The 16,968-nt window shown below is 37.7% G+C and overlaps 1 protein-coding gene across 1 annotated transcript in view; it reads right to left on the minus strand.

The window, feature by feature from the left end:
* Positions 1 to 4,328: 4,328 nt before the first annotated feature.
* The window catches only part of LOC115506891 (fibrous sheath-interacting protein 2-like), a 52,657-nt gene continuing 40,017 nt past the window's right edge, over positions 4,329 to 16,968 (minus strand). The window contains 12 exon segments of the mRNA XM_032592082.1: positions 4,329 to 4,439; positions 5,483 to 5,977; positions 9,057 to 9,325; positions 9,328 to 11,133; positions 11,136 to 11,225; positions 11,228 to 11,528; positions 11,530 to 12,093; positions 12,095 to 12,654; positions 12,657 to 12,827; positions 12,830 to 13,129; positions 13,132 to 13,228; positions 13,230 to 16,966. Of these exon segments, the coding sequence (XP_032447973.1) occupies positions 4,329 to 4,439; positions 5,483 to 5,977; positions 9,057 to 9,325; positions 9,328 to 11,133; positions 11,136 to 11,225; positions 11,228 to 11,528; positions 11,530 to 12,093; positions 12,095 to 12,654; positions 12,657 to 12,827; positions 12,830 to 13,129; positions 13,132 to 13,228; positions 13,230 to 16,966 (8,501 nt within the window).

Genomic DNA, 16,968 nt, shown 5'->3' on the forward strand with positions numbered 1-16,968 from the left:
CTGCTATACCCCTAGTCCCAAGTCACTGTCATTTCTTGGCTGGATTATTGTTAAAGCCGCCTAACCAGTCTTCCTGCTTTAACCCTATCCTTACTCAGCTCACTCTCCAAATAGTAGCCATAGGGATTTTTTTAATTCATAAATTAGATTATATCACTTCCCTGCAACCAAAAAGTAATCTGCAGGATTCCTGCTGCAACCCAAAAAGTAATCCACACTCCTTTCCATTGTCTATAACAAGTCCTAATGTGATCTGATCCCTAGCTATCTCTTTAACCCCATCTCATACCACTTTTCTTCTCATTGGGCTCCTGTTACTGGCCTTTATTCTTTTCCTCTAACATGCCAAGCTCATACCATCCTAAGGTCTTTGCACTTACTGTACCCTGTACCTGGGATCCTCTGCTTCCAGATCTTCCTGTAGCTGCTTCCTTTTGTCATTGAGGTCTGATGTTTCTGGACTTCTTGGACCAAACTAATCTAGCCAGCCACTCTCTATCATGTTGGCTCTTCTTTCTTTTTGTCATATTCATTCATGAATTCCACAAATATTTACTTAGTGCCTGCTATGTGCCTTCTTTCTAGGCATGTGGGGATATAGCAAAGAGACAAAAATCCCTGTCCTCATGGAGCTAAATTCTAGGGGAGGGAGATAGCCAACAAACAAGTAAAAACATACAATCTATCAGGTGGTATAAATGCTAGGAAAAAAGTTAAAGCAGGGAAGGAGGATAGCGAGTGTGGGATGGTAGTGAGTGCTGGGGTTGCAATTTAAAAATGTTTTTTAATGTTTATTTATTTTGACAGAGAGAGAGAGAGAGCGAGCATGAGTGGGGGAGGGGCAGAGAGAGGGAGACACAGAATCTGAAGCAGGCTCCAGGCTCCAAGCTGTCAGCACAGAGCCCAATGCGGGGCTCGAATCCATGGACCGCAAGATCATGACCTGAGCCAAAGTCAGACGCTCAACCGACTGAGCTACCCAGGCACCCCTGGGGTTGCAATTTCAAAGAAGGTGCTCAGAGGAGGCTTTACTTAGAAGATGATACCTAAGCAAAGATCTAAAGAAAGTGAGGCGTGAGCTATGCAGATCTCTGAGAGAAGAATGTTTCAGGCAGCTCAGCAAGTGCAAAGGTTCTGAGAAAGGAGAATGCCTGGCATGTATAAGGGTGTGTGTGGCTGGAGTAGAGTGCTTAAGAGGGATCCTAAGAAGAGGTGGTCAGAGAGGTCGTGGGGAGCAGGGAGAGCTATCCAGACCATGTGGGGCCTTGTAAGCCGCTGTAAAGACTCTGGCTTTTACCCTACGTGAGATGGGGGGTACTTATTCTTATCTAGATTGATTGTGTTTATGTTGCCCCCTGAATCCCAAGTTAGAATGAGGGTAAGGACTTTGTTTCTCTTACTCAGGGCTTTATCTCTAGAACTTAGAACAGTGTCTAGCACAGAGAAAGTGCTCAGAGAATCTCTGTTGAATGTGATTGAATGAATAAACTCGAGAGGTGCAGTATTACTGAAGGATGTAGGAACTAAGCATAATGCAGTGCAATGAAATTGAGGAAAACAATACAATGGGATTCAGGTTTAGGAGACTTGGGATCTATACTCTGACTCAGTGTATGACCTTGGACAAGTCACTTCCCCACCATGAACCTCAGGCTCTTCATCTTTATTTTTTTAAATAATTTTTTAAAGTTTATTTATTTATTTTGAGAGAGACAGGGAATGAGTAGGGGAGGTGCAGAGAGGGAGGGAGAGAGAGAATCCCAAGCAGGCTCCATGCTCAGTGCAGGGCCCAACACGGAGCTCAAACTCACGAGTGTGAAATCATGACCTAAGCTGAAATCAAGAGTCAGTCACTTGACCAACTGAACCACCTGGGTGCCCCAGATTCTTCATCTTTAAAGTAAAGTTACATTAGATGGCTTATTTCTGGCTCTAATATCCTATGATGATTCCATACTGCAGGGTATACACCAGTGGTACATTACATCATCTTCTGACTATGACCTGCTCATGGAATTCTGGTGAACTTAACAATACTCTATGGTTCATCATTGAATAAGTTTTATTTCCACTTAAAAGTGGAGAGGATAGCTTTCTTGAGTAACTTTTTGAGTGGGCTGCAGGCTTGAAATAATTAAGGTCAACTCCAGCCCTGTAGTTTGACTTTCAAGGCCACCTTTATAGTAAACATTACACTCCCCCCTCTAGGCCAGTGCTGTCACTGTGAGAACCACATTGATCCTTTACAGTTTGAAAGAACAGGGGACCAGGGATGCCTGGTCATTTGGTTAAGCATCCAACTCTTGATTTCTGCTCATATCATGATCTCATGGTTTGTGGGATCGAAACCCACAGAGAGCATGCTCAGGATTCTCTCTCTCCCTTTCTCTCTGCCCCTCCCTGACTCCCACACACGCTGTCTCTCTCAAAATAAATGTTAAAAAAAAAAGGAATAGGTGACCAAAAATTCGAATTGTAAATATTTTAGTGAGTCAGTTCTAACAGAGACAAAAGATAAAATGGAATCTACTCTAGCAAGATTTTAACATGAACAAATAAATTTAGGTTTAATTTGTAGCTTTAAAAGCTTTTTCATATATTTTACTGGGGCTAAGCTAGTTATGCAATGCAAGCATACATTCTTAAAGAGATGATTAAATCCTAGTAGCATGAGCTCTAGTCCATGTACAGATGTGATAAACTCATATTTCCTACAGGAGCATGGCAATTTTAAACTCTTAATATCACACCATGTACTTTATACCAGAATTATTAATGAAATCTTAATGATTCAGTAAAAGCAAACTAGGGGTGCCTGGGTGGCTAAGTGGGTTGAGCGTGTGACTCTTGGTTTTGGCTCAGGTCATGATTCCAGGGTCGTGGGATCGAGCCCTGCATCAGGCTCTGTGCTGAGTGTGGAGCCTACTTAAGATTCTGTCTCTCCCTCTGTCCCTCTCCCCTGCTCTTACTCTCTAAAGAGAAGAGAAGAGAAGAGAAGAGAAGAGAAGAGAAGAGAAGAGAAGAGAAGAGAAGAAAAGCAAACTAGTCAGCTTATGTTAACTACACCCCCAAAGTAGGTCAACCTACTAGAAATTCCAGCATTAACTTCATGTTTCACAATAGGAAATTTATCAATGCTGAACAAAGTCTTTTTAAGTAGTATCTAAATTGAGAAAAAAAATCAATCCAACCTTCTGATACTATGGCACTTGGATCTGAGGGACGATCACCACCACTAAAAAAAAGATAAAGAAATTTCATTTTCTATGTATTTGATATATGAAGGAATACTGGCTAAATTAAAGAAAAATCTGTCAAAATCATTATTCATATAGAAGTAAATCTGGAATGGTATGTCTCTGAGTTTTCAAATCAAGTGAAAATGATTGCTACATTGACTTTTGTTTGGTTTTGTATGTGCCCTCTTTTCTTCTTCAGTGACACAAATAATTGAGAGTTGCCGGCAATACTGCATGTAACATACTGTGTTACCTGTATGTTACAACCATCATAAAGGGAGAGAGGATCAATGGTGGGCCAGGGGTAGTTGTCCTAAAATGGCATCAGGTCAAAAAGAAACTTAATTTCATAGTGCGAGGTGGAAAAGAATATAGTTGCCATCAGGTAGATTTTTCTCCTTATACCCTATTTCTCCCATGATGAAAAGTGCTCCTCTTCCCAGTTTGTGAATATTTTTATAAACATAAAAACAATTTTAGGCATGTTTGGACTACTCTAGAAAAAGTGTTAACCAGATTTCAAGTCTACAGTGTCTCCTATAAATATTGCATAGTCCAGCCTTTCTCTCACAGTCTCCCCCAACTTGGATGGACTTATCTAAATCTCATCCATCCTTTAAGGCCAGACTCAAACTCTACTGGTTTTGAGAATTCTTCCCTGAATGCTCCAACCTACATAACCCCTCCATTTTGGGGATCCCTGTGATAGTGCCTCACTGTTGAGTGTTTAGGTACATAAGGAAACTTAAGTAGGAAGCCCTTTCAGTGGGCCATTAGTGCAGGAACTATTGTTGATCCAGGGCCTGTCTCTTAGGTTCCAGTCTGACACATTTAAGACTTAATCTAACTATACTAAGTAGACCACTGTAATAGAAAGAAGCAAGTAGAGACCAGATAAATAGGAATGAGAGAGAAGATGGAAAGGGGAGACCTAGGAAGTAACCACAGAGGGGAACGAGGGGAAGGAGTTGAGGGGAGTTTGAGGGGCAAGACACTGGCTTCCTCACAGGTTTACTTGAGGGGCCCATGCTTCCCACCAACATAATTTCATTTCATTTCTATTTTCTTAGCCAACTCGTATTGCTTTAATTAACTGTACCTAGAAAATGAAGGCAGATCCTCTTCATTGTACGAGGATGAACTCATAATTCTATGTAAGAAGTAATGTACCGGTTCAGTACTAGATTTCATTTCCTCTCTCTGGAAAAGTACAAGTCAGGTAATTACAAAAAGGAGATTTTGTAATAAATCAAGTAAAATATACTATAATGTTCCCTTAGTTATCTATGTAGCCAGCATTTCTAACCAGGCACACTATGTTTGCTCCTGAAATCTCACATGGCTTCCATTTAATAAATAGATACTAATAAATAGATCTGAGTTTATGTTGAGGCTATTGTCCATGGTGCGCTCTCTGAATTGGCCAGAGTTGTACTTCTATGTTTTCTTTTCTCTGGTTCACTGCAGTTTTTGGGTTAACCTGGAAATTATTACAAATGGATAATCCAGGATATTGTCTCACCAGGAAATCCTAAATCATGTGTATTCTCCAAACACATTTATGGTACAATTTTTTTGGTACAGCTAACCCAAGAGGACAATGAGGCCCAGACCATCACTAGGATACAGAACCAGGGACAGGAGATGTGCATCAAAGTGATAGTGGGACTTGTGGGCTGAGGAATATTCAACATACTTTGACTAACTTGCTATGTTGCAACAAGTTGGATAAGTAATTTTTGAGAAAAAAAGTTAAGTAACTTGCCCCAAGGCCACATGGCTACTAAGTGGCATAGCCAGAATTCAAACCCAGATAGGCTGAATTTGCATGAATCTTTTTACTCCCCTCCAGCCCATCTTCTGGTCTTGCCCATTGGCATGGAGTTTCTGCAAACAGAACTTCCAGCGAGTATTTATAGGTTTGAGTACAAAAAAGAATTAAATCAATGATTTTAAATAGTTAGAATGCATTTCTCCTAACTGGTTTCCATTTTCTTTTTTTCTTGTCCTTCTAACTAACTTAGGACTCTTTCTATGATCTATTTTTCTTCAATTGATGCTTCTGGCTTCATCTGTTAATCACTTCCCTTTCGTTGTAAATATCATCAAAGTTGGGAGACACTGCCTGGATCCAGTTTACGACCTTTTCTTCCTATCCAATGTAAATTACTTGGACTAGGTTTGTGAAACTCTGTGCCTTTTCTATAGAAACCTGGTCATTGATAGTCACATTTGTCACTTACACTTAGTTGTGTCTTTCTTTCCGAAAAGGAAGAATCTGTGCCAGTTGAGGATTTGGACTTGGTCACATCAAGCTTAGAAACAGTTCTTTGTTGTGTCTCCTCAGATTCTGTCCGTTGAGTTGGTGATGCTTCAGTATTTGTTGTAGTTGCAGTGGATTTGGGATGACAATATTTTCTTAGTGACAAAAATTTTTTCAGATTTCTCTTGCTCATCAATGGCTTGGCAAAAGCCACTGTGCTTGTAATGGGCTTCATGTCTTCTTTTACTTGATCTTCAAATGGGGCTTCTGGAAGTTCTTTCATAACCTCTTGTAAAACAACTTCATCTTCATCAGAAGTTAAGCTCTCTTCTATTTTATTTTCTGAAACTCTTGGATCAGTATCATGAGTTACCAAACGAATGATAAGATCTTTTTTGCTGTGGACATCTTTTAAAAGCTCCACTTTGGTGATGTCAGGCTTTATTAAATTTTGAAATGAATTCCTACTTGCAGTCTGGAATTGAAGAGACAATTAATATTAAAAACAACAGCCTCATTTTTTCTTGTGGTTATATAGTAATAAAGCAATTTTCATATGGTCGTCAGTTTCAATTTAGTAAAATTATCCTCAAATGCCATTTACTGGTATAGTAGTGGCACATTTAAAGAAGAAATAAATAAAAAAATCATAAGCAATATTTGTTCATTCAACAATCTTTTTGTTTTGCATTCAAGAATAGTGTCATTTGGTCCAAAGAAGGGAACCTACATAAGTTTTTTCTTTTGATTCACATTTTACTTTTTTCTTGCCGAGAAATGCAAAATGCACAAATACTTTAATTACATTCTGTTTTCATTATTTACCTGGAAAGTTCTGTTAACAGATTTAGACATGACAACATGTTTTTCTAAACTTAGTGAGGGAACTAATCATAGAGCAATCTAAATATAGACATTTTCATGAAAAAAAAAGAGGCAAGATATTGGCTGACCTGGTTTCTAAAAAATGATTGTGAAGGGCTTTGAATGTTCACTTGTCACCCCTCTATATTCTAATCCTTGAAGATGTTTTCCTAAAGGAGCTTCAAAGAGTAAATCTTCATCTCTCCTCACCTCCCTAGTCAATTGTCATTTTCCATTGTGCAATGGTAAAGACAGATCAAGGAAAAGACAGTTATAATTAAATAAATGACTTTTCCTATTTCTGTAGCCTTTGATGATGCCACAGAACATTTAAATCAATTTGAATTATCAATCTTAGATCTCTATAACACTGCAAACCAGATTTCCAGAGAAATGGTCCCTTACAGTAATACCTTTTGTGCAAAACAAAATGAAAGAAGAACTGTTAAGAAACCGAAACACCATCAATTTTGATGATCTGTGCTGGTGGAAGGAAATAATGGTTCAAAAACTCAAGTCATCTATGTGGCTCTGGAATATATCACTGTGTGAGTCTTTGATAGACATGTGGCTGGTGTGTTGGAAAGTTTTGGTACCTCAAAATAGCACATGAAGCACACTGCTTGAGGATTCCTGACTGAAGACTAGCCTGGGAGTTGTCTGGGTTCCTCAAACTGATGTACTGTTCTTTCTGAAACCTCCATCTCCACGTTGGGGATGGACAGCACTGCTATCCAGATAGCTGCAAAGTATCTGTCTTAACTGAGCTATCTATATCTGTTTGCTTTTCTTGAGACAGCTTTTGCTTCCCTTAAGAGTAGCAGCAGTAGTTGAGGGCCACCTGGCTGGCTTAGTTGGTTAAGCGTCTGACTTCGGCTCAGGTCACGATCTCGCGGTTCGTGAATTCGAGCCCCCATCAGGCTCTGTGCTGACAGCTCAGAGCCTGGAGCCTACTTCAGATTCTGTGTCTCCCTCTCTCTGCCCCTCCCCTGCTCATGCTCTGTCTCTCTCTGTCTCAAAAAGAAATAAACATTAAAAATTAAAAAAAAGAGAGTAGCAGCAGTAGTTGATTTGATTAGCTAATCTCTTCCAACTTTCTGTGGGATTAAAGAGACAGTTAAAGTACTGATAAAAGATGTAAAAGAAGAAAGCAGGTAACCAAGACTGACAGATATTTCTGCAGATGATTAAGAGGTAATGACCTGGGAGTAATGTTCTTTGTTTAGACACATAGATCTTGTACCCAGGGAATTACTTATATATAAAGGCTACTAAGTAAATGCTAATGTAATTTTGAGAACCCAGAGAGAAAAGGACATTTTAGAACTGGAAAGGACCTTCATCTGGTCCAAGAAACTAAGGACCAAGGAGACTCCGTCGGTGTCTATGACAATCTCAGTACTTGAAACAAACAAAAAACGTACCCATAATGTATTCACCAGCTCTGAGACTTAGTTCAGTGGGTTGTAAAATAATGCTAAGGAAAATCTGCTCCTAGGCTTATGCTCCAGGCAGCCTGGTTCTATAGAACTTTGCGCAGTTTGTAAATCACAGGCCACATCCTGAGTGTGAGTGCACACCATCATCCTTGCAAGAGGCTCATTTATACAGAGGGGCTTTGGTATTCATTACATGGGAACGTGGGAGCTGGATCAGTGTAACTCCATCTGGAAAGACAGTTCCTATGCCCTAGTGCCCTAAGATCAGTAAACAGAACTACTTTTTCAATAGTTATATTGTTTTTTTAAATATAATTTATTGTCAGATTGGCTTCCATACAACACCCAGTGCTCATCCCAACGAGTGCCCTCCTCAATGCCCATCACCCACTTTCCCCTCTCCCCCACTCCCATAAACCCTCAGTTTGTTCTCTGTATTTAAGAGTCTCTTATGGTTTGCCTCCCTCCCTCTCTGTTTTTCAATAGTCATATTGTACGAAGGACAGTGTTTTCGCATTTCAAGCCCCTTTTAAGTATATTCAGAGCCCAAATATAAGACTTCAGAAAAACTAGTTCATAAAACCAGAAGCATGAAGACAACTGTGTCTAGAACAAGGGTACAATAGGAAGGAAACTGGGCACCTCCTAAGTGTGTATGAATATAGGAAACTGGGAAAATGTTATGTAATGAACACAAAATGAGAAGAAACAAATAAACTTTAAAGAGCTTACGCCTGATGTTTGTTGATGAAAGTTTCTAAGTAAAATCAATACTACTGTGAAGCCTTAAGTTTGAAGATTTCAATCTTTAACAGGTTTACCTGTTATTCTCACTGGCCCTTTTGGACCCATACAGTACTATGATAATGCACATCCATAAAAAAAGAATTGTGGGGATTATAAAAATCACATTTCTTCCGAGTTGCCAAATGAGGACTACAATTCCAGTCAGTCCTGTTTACTGTTAAGGGTATTTCCCTGTATTCCCATCATTCAAGAAATGGCAGTTTAGTCTGACTGGCTAATGGAAAATAGCCTGCCACCTTTACACTGAGCCACACTGCTGATGGGGTGAGTCCCAGGGAAGCAGGGAATTGGATGAATCAATGTCCAATTCTACTGGGCTGGACAAGAGAAAATTGACCGTATTTTACAAATGCATTCCCATAGACCTACCTGAGGAAGGAAATCACAAGACAACCAGGTCTCAGTAACTACTCATTTCTTTTCACCATTGTGTTTAGCACTTACCTCTAATGGCTTTATATTCAGTCGTCCCCCCTCATCCAATGAGACGCGTCTTTCTTTCTTTCCCTTTCCTGCATCAGGTGTGTCCACTGAGTGACTCCTCCCACTTATTGCCATTCTCAGTGCTTCAATGCTATGTCCAGTTCTAGTTAAACACTCCATCTGCAGTCTCTCAAGAGGTTGTGTTTTTATAGAAATGACTCCTAAGTGTTCTGCAACAATGTCTGGATCAATATTGATTGGTTGTTTCCCACGGTGAGGAATTATTTTAATGGAAGTTCCTCTTTGCTTAAATCTTGACCTAATTCTTTTTGCTCTAGCTCAGGCCCTCTTTTAACACCATGGTCATGCACCTTTTCAACAATTCGACCAACATCCAAATCGCCAAGGAGATCAGCCTGTGAATCTTGTGGGCTAATTGTTTCTAACGGACAACTGGAAACTTTACTGATGATTAAAGAAGCTACCTGTTTAGAGAAGACATTGTTTGTACCTTTCATGTCATAATAAAGTTCTTCATGTGTTCCAGATTGTTGTAGTACATGATTATAAATAGAATCGACCATCTGAGAAATAATTTCTATACTTTCTGGATTTAAAAAGTTTTCTTCAGGATTAGTAGCTACAACACTAATATTATTTCTGGAAATTTCAGCTGTCACAGATTTTGTCAATTGAGATGCAATTTTATTTACCTCAGACTTTGATAATTCTTTGGCATTTTTGCTTGAGGCACTTGGCAACTTTATTAGTTTAGCCAAGAACAAGGCCAGCGTTTCCTCTCAAAACCTGGCATCTAACACAGTCTCTTTTTTGGTTGAAGGCTTTTTCCTTGACTTGAGGCCATCAATAATCTTAACCACTTTTTCCATAATTTTGACAGCTTCCAGAACCAACTCTGAACTTGATGTTTCTCCTTCTACTTGAGGATGAAATTCTAAATTGGAAATTTCCTTCACCATTAAAAATCCTATTATATCAGAGAGAACATTGCTCTTACCTATTAAATCTTTATACACTGAAATATGAGAGCCAGAGTGCCTTAAAACACTGTTATAGACAGAAGTAACCACTTTTTCAATAGTTGTACTATCTGCTAAAGATACAGTGGGTGATTCTTTGGCCTGTGGCACTATAATAATTTGACTTTTAGAGAGATATTCTTGGAATGAGCTTAAGATTTTTGAGATTATTGTTTGCATTTCAGCATTTAGAGAATTGTTTTGTTTCTTATCCACTTTTGGAAACACAGATAAAAGCTTTGATAAAAAAATTACAGCAACCTCTTCTATTATGTTAAAAGGCAGTTTGTAAGCCCATGATGGCTGAGGCTAGGGAACTTCAGTGGTTTTGATAACATCTTTAAGGATATTTTCAACAACATTGTCAACTTCTATACATTGATGTGGTGTTAGCTCTCCAGAAAAATAGTTCTGCAACTGGTTGCCAGCCACTTCCTGTATAACTAAATTAACTATGGTTTCTGAAAGGATTTTGCAACCACTGCTGACACAATTTTGTATGCTCTCTTGAGATCCAAACTGTGGCAATATATTATTATAAATTGTCTGAACAACCAATTGAATAATTTCATCATCATTAGGATGTAAGGATTCTACATACTGTACAATCATATCTTCATCTTTGGAGATCTCTGCCATAATTGTACCTACTAACTTCATTTGAAGGAAATCCAGTTCTGCGTACAAATTATCTTCAGATATTCCTGTTTTAGCATTGGATACTGTTGAGAAAATTTTTGATAGGAGAGAAGAAATTATACTTTCTAAAAATTCGCAAGGTAGCATTATGGTATATGGTGATGATGTTTGACATTCTTTGCAGGCTGTTTGGACTATGTTATGGACCTTTATCATAACCTGCTTAGACTCTAGAGGCAAACATGATGCAGCTGGAACCTCATCATAAAGTAGCAAGTTGAGCTGATGCTGCAAAATTTCTTGTATTACTGCATTAGCTAGCTTTCTTACTAAATTTTCATCATTACTATTTATGTCCTTATAAATGGAGTCTTGAGATCTATATTCCTGCAAAATATTGCATATAGAGGAGTGAACATCTTATTGACCAACATTTTATCACTTGATGGTATGTTAGCCATTGAAGGTGCCTCATCAGAAAAAGGTGTTTTAGTGGCAGGTGCCATTTTTTCTGGGGAGGTGCTTTATCCACAGATGGCTCTTTTTGCCTGAGAGGTACATTGTGAACGGATGAAACTTTATCTGCAGATGGGAGGAACTGACCAACCTGACCTGGGCTTAATACTTTAATTTGAGCATCTGAAAACTCTTTTAACAGAGAATCAATGAGTTTCATAGCTGTGTCATAGACCTCAGCTTGATTTACATTATTGGTTACGTTTTGACATGCAGCATCTGTACCCAGTGAGGAATTAAAAATCAATCTGTTAACTATTTCAGAGATAACATTTTCTAAAAAGTTATCAGGAAAAAAACCTGGGGTTATTTTCTGATGGACTGTCTGGTTTACTTTTAATCTCTTTATCTTTAGTTTTCTCATTCTCTTCCTCTTTTGCAGGAACATTCTCTTTAGCTGAATTTGTTAAGGCAGGCTGGGCAAAATTTTTGCCATCCTCTTGAGTTACATATGCTGCTTTATCATGTAGGGGGTTTGGGGATTTTCTTAGAACCCCTTTCTTTTTATTTGCCACACCTCCAACTAACCCTGATGCTAGGGTAGTTAATTCACCCTTCATAATGCTAGGTATAGTGGTACAGGTCAGCTCATGGATGCTGCCTATTTTCATAGATGTGTCCTCCTTTTTGAAATTCCCCTTTCCATGAAGTGCTCCTCTACCTATTTCCAAAGTGTCCATTACATCTTTCAGGCCTGAAGTCAGAGAAGTAAGTGTAGATAACTGTTCTAGTGAAGAAACTGGGTGGTTCTTCAAGCTTCTATTTATTTTTTTAAAGTTATTATATGGTAGGTGTTGAACTCTTTGGATGATGTTATCCACATTTAGAAATGAAAAGAAGGTGGAAGACCAGTCTCCTGAAAAAAAGGGGTTGAATCTTGAAAGCAGAGATTGCCTTTTTGGCTAAAGCAGCTATCATCTCTATAACAATGTTACTTCCATCATCTTTCTGAACATTTTTAGATCCATACATTTCCATGACCTCATCGTATACAGAATCAGATACTTTATTGACTGTCTCTTTATCTATTGGTGGAAAAGAAAACATTTCTCCAGCATTTGCTAGGACTTTAATCTTACTTTTCCGAAATTCCCCAATCAGGGCATTTGCAAATTTTATAGCCATGCCCATGAGGTCTTCTTCTGATATCTCTTTGTCCTTAGGGTTTTCAGCAATACTTGGGAGAGTATAAAATTTGTGAACAAGGTCAATTATGACATCTTCCAAAAATGTAGCAGAATACACAGAAGCCTGTGGGAAGGACTGTTTGTTTTCTTTATCAAGTTCTAAGAGTTCAATGATGTGGTCATTTTTGGGTAAGTCATAGGGAGGTGATTCTTCCTCATGTAAAAATGGCTGCAGATGGTGGTCCACAATTTCTTTCATAATAAAACCAGCTATTCTCTTGAGGAATGAGTCTCCATTTTGCATGTATCGCTCTGTGTTTCATCTTCTAATTTAATTTTTTTCATAATATTATTACATATGGAGTCAATAAAGTTCTCAGTTGCCCCTAACTGCATACTTTCCACATGCTCCTCTGCTGTGGCAAGTCTAATTTCATGTTCAGAAATTTCTGTTATAATTTCATCAGTTTTGAAGCTGCATTCACAAACTCATAATCTGGTGGCACCTCTTTCTCATTTAGTTCAGTTTCAGTCTCAAATGAAGGGAATATATGTGCTAGAAGCTTGTAAATAATATCTTCTAAAAGGGAACATGGAAATACAGTCATACATGATGGCACAACATGGCTATCATTGTTGATGGTGTCAAGCACATTTCTGATGATGTTCTCATCTTGGAGGGAGGAATAGGAATAAGCTGCTAATTCTCCCAAAACCAATGACTCCACTTGATAATCATAAATTTCTTCTAATAGCAAATAACATATTTTTCCCCAAAACTAACAGCATCACTTTGTATAGCTCTATAAATATGAATCAGAGATTTATAATCATCTAATATTTTTTTGTAAATTAGGCTGACAGTTTTTTTTAACCATTTCTTTATATCCTTCTGAAAAATACAGTTTTGCATCCAAGTGATCTGCAACTAAAATTTCTGACATGGTAAATTCCAGCACAATTGATTTTACTAATGTTGTAACAATGTTAGTTATGTTGGCTTTTGCTTTACATGGGTTCTCAGCAGCCAAGACATTATGTGAAAATACATAGAGGATTCTGCATAAAAGCTCAGAAATTACATCCTCTAAAAAGACAGCTGAATTCACAATAAACAATAAATCTCTTTGTTCAGGATCTGTTGCTCTCTGTTGATAAGTTTGACCCACTGTACCTGAAGGAAAATTTTTATCCTCAGATAAAAATGACTCAAAATGATGGTTAAATATTTCTTTTATTATATAACTTGCTATTTTTGTAATAGGTATATTATTCATGCCTTTTTTATCTTTTGTAAGAGCTTGGTATAGACTTCAATGAGAAATATCAGTGTAAATGGCCTCAACCATAGCCTGGATGTCTTTCTTTGAAGTCACATTTTGTTTTTCATTTCCATGTTTAATAATGCATATTGCATGTTTAGAAATTATTGACATAGTTTCACCAATCAGCCTCACAAATGCATTGCTGAAGTCTGACTGCAAAAAATCCGGGTCTTCTGCACTGCAGTTCAATGGACTTATCTGAGATAAAACCTGAGTGACTATTTTTTCCAAATGTGTATGTGATAATACAGTGGTATATGTTGTATAGGTCTGTCTTCGGGGTCTTGATTTACTAATAGCATAATGAACTCTCTTTATCAACACATCAGCATTGAGTCTTGAATATGATTTAAAAGGCAGCTTTGCTATAAAATCTGGATGAATTTGGAAATCAAAAACTTCAGCCAGTATAATTTTAGTTACCTTTTCAGCCAATGTTTTTGTATCCTCAAGAAAGCCTTTATCAGGTCCCAGTTCATATTCTTGTAAAACTTTGCTATACGCTGTGTCAATAACTTTGATCAGTATGTCTCTGTGTACTGGTGGCAAACACAGTTGTTCCTTTGCATTTTCTAGGATGCTAACTTGAGCTTTTGAGAATTCTTCTGTTATCAAATATATGAGTTTTTCAGCTGTTGCCAACAGTTCTTTTCCTGAATCTCTTGAGTTTGTTTGCACAATACCTAACACCCTGTGGAATATTTTGCTTAAAACCCCAGTGATTATATCTTCCAAAAAGGCTGAGGAGTAAACACCAACAAAAACATGCTGCTTTCTCATATCATCAAAATATGTATATGATGGAGGAAGTAATGACTTTTCATACACAAATGGATGGAGATGCTGCTGACAGATATTTTTAATGATAAAACCTGCTAATCTGTCAATAAGAACATTGTTACTGTTTGTGATATCATGCTCAACTGCTTCTTTAGACCCATAATTTTGCAAGATATTTCTTAATACAGAATCAGCAAGATGCTGAGCATCATCCTCTGAATAAGTAGATTCGGTTTCTTCATCTTTTGAAAATCGAATTTCATGTTGGGAAATTTTCATCTTAATATCACTGATTAGCTTTGAAGAGATTTCACTGCAATTAATTCCTAATCTACCTTTTGGAGTTTCACTGCATGGAAACATGTTAGATGTAGAAGGAAAGATTCTAGATAAGAGTACTCTAATTATGGCTTCTAAAAATGTGTATGGCAGCAAGGTGTTAGATGGAGATAGATGCTGGCTTGACTTGGTAGTTTCACTGCTGTCACTAAAGATGTTCTGAATAATGTTCTCTGCTGTTAAAGTAGCATAGGAGGAAGCTGACAAATCCCCAGAAAACAGTGGGTGAAAAAGATAATCAGAAATAGCATCCACAATTAAATTGGTAACATTTCTTTTGAGTTCTTCATTGTCAACCTCAGGGGCTAGCCCATGCTGTTTCAGAACATCCTCATAAACTGAATTGATGAGTTTATCCACAGTGTCTATATCTACAGTGGGGAAAGACTGTTTTTGGTCATCACGAAGAATGCAGATTTTAGCTTGGTTAAAATGGTTATTTATTGAGTTTACTACTTTTTGGGTCATTTTGTCCAGTTCATATTCAGTGTTATATTTTGGATTAAAGACCTTTGATAATAGTCCGGCAACAATATCTTCTACAAATGCATTAGGATAAAAGTCCATACCTAGTGATGATGGCTTCAGAGGTCTATGTGACTCTGTGACCTCACTGAGAACCCCTTTAACCATATTTGATATTTCATCCAATGGAGTCATTGAACAAGGTAAGCTCTCTCTACACAAAAAGGGTTGAAGATGATTGTCAATAATCTCTTGAATAATGAGACTGGCCATTCGGTCAAGCATAACTGGGCTTTGGCTTACTATACTTTTCTGTATTGACACAAGAGAGTCAGATATTTGTAAAACATTATTATAAACAGATTCCACCATATTTTGAAGATTTTTTTCTGTATATAGATGTTGACAATCATATTTAGTGAGCCAAATCTTATGCTTTGAAATGGCTAACAAAACCTTATTTATTATACAGGTGGGCATCTCATTAAAATCTGAAGTCATTAAATACTTCTTTCCAAAGCAAGAAGCCTTGCAGGGTGGAGAAATGAGCTGAAATAATAGCTTTCTGATGACATCTTCTAAAAATGAGTGTGATAATATGGTAGTATAGCCCGCTGAATGTTGACCTTGGTAATTAAGTTCTCTCAGGTTGTTTTGAAGTTTCTGCAACATATTTTCAGCTTTAAGAGGGTAATATGAATTAAGCATGATCTTTCCTACAAAGCACAATGGGAGCTGGTAGTCTACACTCTTTTTCAATATGCCATTAGTTATCTGTTCTGCTATTGAGGTGGTAGCATGTGTCAGATGATGGCCACTGGTAACTTGTAATGCATATTCCCATGAAACATCATTATTAACTGAGTCAACAATCTTTCTAACAGTTTCTTTATTGATTGATGGAAAACATATCCTTTCTTCAACATCCCGTAAAACAGTGATTCGAGCATTGTTAAATTCATTCACTACAGAGTTGACATCTAATATATTTATCTCATTGAGCTGAGCTTCAGTGATGTTTACATTTTTGCCCTGCAATGAGGTAGAGAGATTAAGGAAAATGTCTGCAATTATTTCCTCCAGAAATGTGGCAGAGTAAACTCCTGTGTACATGCATTCTGGATGTTTCATGTTAAGAATGGCTGTTGCATTCAATTCTTTTTTACCTGGTCTTTGAAGAGGAGGCAGAGGAGGGAATTTTCCTGAAAATTGCTTACAAAATTGGACTTGTGTTTTGGAATGTATCACCCTGGGATTATTCAGTGGTTCTGTCAAAGGCTTGCTGTCATAACTCATGAATCTTACAGAGTGTTTACCCAGTCTTGATTCTTTTAATTCTGGTGTTTTTCCTTTGGGGAAGCTAGGGAGTCTTTCTCTAGTACTATACGTTAAATTCTTGCTTGTAAAAAGTGGACTTCTGGGAGGTTGATGTATACCACATGACAGTTTTTCTATTAAGGATTTTACCAAGGTATGGGAAGTAATACTAAGCATAGATTCTTGATTTATTTCTGCCAGATCTTCCAAAAGGTCTGACATGTCATATTCTTCAAATGGTGAACCAGAGTCCATAGTTTCCCTGAAATAATCCTCTACATTTTGTAGTATGTTGAACAGTTGACCTTCTACTGAAATTTCATCAGAAGGAGGGCTATCTGTAAGGAAGTTGTTGGCTGTACATTCTTCCAAAAGTATTCTATTT

This window comes from Lynx canadensis, chromosome X (genome assembly GCF_007474595.2).
Source record: "Lynx canadensis isolate LIC74 chromosome X, mLynCan4.pri.v2, whole genome shotgun sequence".
Taxonomy (NCBI): Eukaryota; Metazoa; Chordata; class Mammalia; order Carnivora; family Felidae; genus Lynx; species Lynx canadensis.